At 37.3% G+C, this 2,483-nt stretch overlaps 1 protein-coding gene across 1 annotated transcript in view; it reads left to right on the top strand.

Annotated features, from left to right (window-relative positions):
• LOC122361963 (collagen alpha-1(XXIII) chain-like) overlaps window positions 1-1,404 on the top strand; it is an 11,446-nt gene extending 10,042 nt beyond the window's left edge. The window contains exon 10 of the mRNA XM_043263203.1: window positions 1,297-1,404. Coding sequence (XP_043119138.1) covers window positions 1,297-1,404 — 108 coding nt within the window. The remainder of the gene's footprint in view (window positions 1-1,296) is intronic.
• The last annotated feature ends 1,079 nt before the right edge of the window (window positions 1,405-2,483 follow it).

The raw sequence follows: 2,483 nt of genomic DNA, 5'->3' as shown, positions 1-2,483 counted from the left end.
TTATATAAAATAAAAAACACATTTAACACTATTTACTGTATTTGTGACCATGAAAATACAATCTTGGTGAGCATAATAGACTCAAAAACATTTACTGGCCCCCAAATTTTGTCAGCAAAAGAAGATGGTTTGTTAGAAGATGAAAAAATGTATTATTTAGGCCTGCCTTTAAGAATGCTACAGCAATTGATTTGAGATTTCAAGTAGAACAGAAGGCAGACAACACTGATTATTTTATTGTAATGGAAAGACTTCCATGAAATCTGTGAGCAGCATGAGAAAAGTCTTGTCATAATCCAAAAACCTGTCTGTACTGCAAGTGCTAGGTATAGAAGGCTTCTCTGATTATAGCAAGACTGTTCTAAATAAAACAGAGATAAAGAGCTGATGGTTTGCTGCTATATTATAGTCATTAAAATTAATATTAATAAAAATGTGATCCAGTAAAATACTAGCATATTTGATACCTTTTGTAAACTAGACTAGTCATTTTTGCATGTTACAGGCATAGTTCACAGGCATTAATTATCTTGTCGTTTTTTTAAATCTGTATGTTAAATCTGTAAAAGACAATGGCATCCAATGTTATTCGGTTATTTGTCTTCTACGGAAGAACGAAAGTCACGTGGGTTTAAGATGGCACGATGCTGAGTAAATAAAAACGGATTCTTCATTTTGAGGTGAAGCTGAGAAAGCTAGTATTTTAACATTGTTTTGCACAAGGAGAACTACAAAGAAAATGCTGATCTATTCAACTGGCACCTGCAACTTTCAAGCAGCACCTGAAAACCTCAGGCCAGTTGGACTTAAACATCAAGCGTTTTGATCTGCCGCAAATGGCACGTTTTCAAACGATCTAACCGTAGCCACAAAGCCAGCCTTGGCAGATCTGCAGATGTCTGCCACCAGGTGCCTAAACAGCCTGAAACCGATGAGAATTATGGAGCAGACTCTTAAACAGAGACCCGATGTGAGCGTTTTACCCCCCTCGGGTGGCGGAAAACTTTTGTTTGAACACGTGGATTCCCCTGCCATCTCCCACATCTGCCATCACCAATGAGATTGGCTTTGTTACGAGTGCGCCGATAAACTCCTGGCAGCACTTTGTTTGTTTGCGAGGAGAAAATGAGTGGAATTTATCAGCGGGTTCATCGGCGCTTTTAACTCTCAGTCAAAAACTGTTTGTGCTGCGGATGTTCAAATGTTTCCAAGCGCAGATAAAAACTGTGTTTCAGATTAAAACTCTTGATAGTTCAATCTCAATTTAGATTTGTGTTTTTGCCTGTAACCTCTAAGAGTTTTCAGGGTTGTAAGATACGATCAATTGATCAAAGGGATGTTTACGTCTTTATAAAAGCGGAGGTTGGAGGACTGAGAAGGAGAGCGCCGGTTCAAGTGCTGTGAGAGTGTCTTATTTGGAAGCTGTAGAATCTCGTCTTGGAGGCGAGACTTGTTTCTGGATTGGCCGGGGCAGATCACATGACCTCTGGCCGCCAAGATTAATAGAGCAGCAGAAATGGGGTCGATCAATACCCTGCTGCCTGAAGAAAAATAGCATGGTTTCAATCCACCATTAAATTTGCCCTTGTTGAACTGCTGTTGATCAGAGGGAACACAAACGGCTCTTCGGACTCTATACATGATTGTTAAAGCTCTATTCGGTGCACACTACTTCATTCTAGGGTGACTTAATCACGCTCTATAAAGGTAGATAGGTGGATAGATGGTCTGTGAGGTTTCTATAGCCTCTCATTTCATGACTGGCGTGTAATTTAGCATATGGCATCGAACTGAGTGGCATGTTGCTAGATCATCAGTTTTTCTTCAAGGCAGAAAGAGAAATTCACAAGAAAAAGAGGTACACGATTCCCCTCAGGCTGAAAGTCTCACTGGAGCGTGACAGTCTAGGATGCTTGGTATAGACAGCGCTCTTGATGCACAGACATGTTACATATCATATATACTTCACAGATATGTGAAGGATACAACGTCTAGTGTGCACAGCACTGAATGTCAAGAAAATCATGATAAAAAAAACAAATAAAACATGAAAAAAAGTCAAATGTTTAAATCGTTTAAAATCTGTGTGACTGAAACTTAAAAAGAAATATTATGCAAAATCTCTGAGCTGCTGTTTGGCATAAAATATGAGATGATCTATAAATAGCATAAATAAATACAATTCTAAAAAATCTGAATGCAGTAGTTTTAATGATAACGAATAAGGCATCACAACATTTTAGTGTACGTTGTGAAAAATTGATTACATGGATTACTTACCAGTGTTATTAAATCATTTGTGTTTTGGTGACTTGTGAGGGTTTGATGATGGCAAAGGTATCCAAATATAGAAAATAAATATGCAATATTGACTGATATGTGCAAAAATAAATAAATACAAATATAAAATAATAACCAATATGGTCCTCATATATATTGTGCATTTATAATTTAACAATAGTTTTATTTAAAGAACAGGAAAA

Source organism: Puntigrus tetrazona, chromosome 17, assembly GCF_018831695.1.
Source record: "Puntigrus tetrazona isolate hp1 chromosome 17, ASM1883169v1, whole genome shotgun sequence".
Taxonomy (NCBI): Eukaryota; Metazoa; Chordata; class Actinopteri; order Cypriniformes; family Cyprinidae; genus Puntigrus; species Puntigrus tetrazona.
Note: the sequence above shows the minus strand (reverse complement) of the source record. Positions and strands in the feature narration are given on the sequence as shown.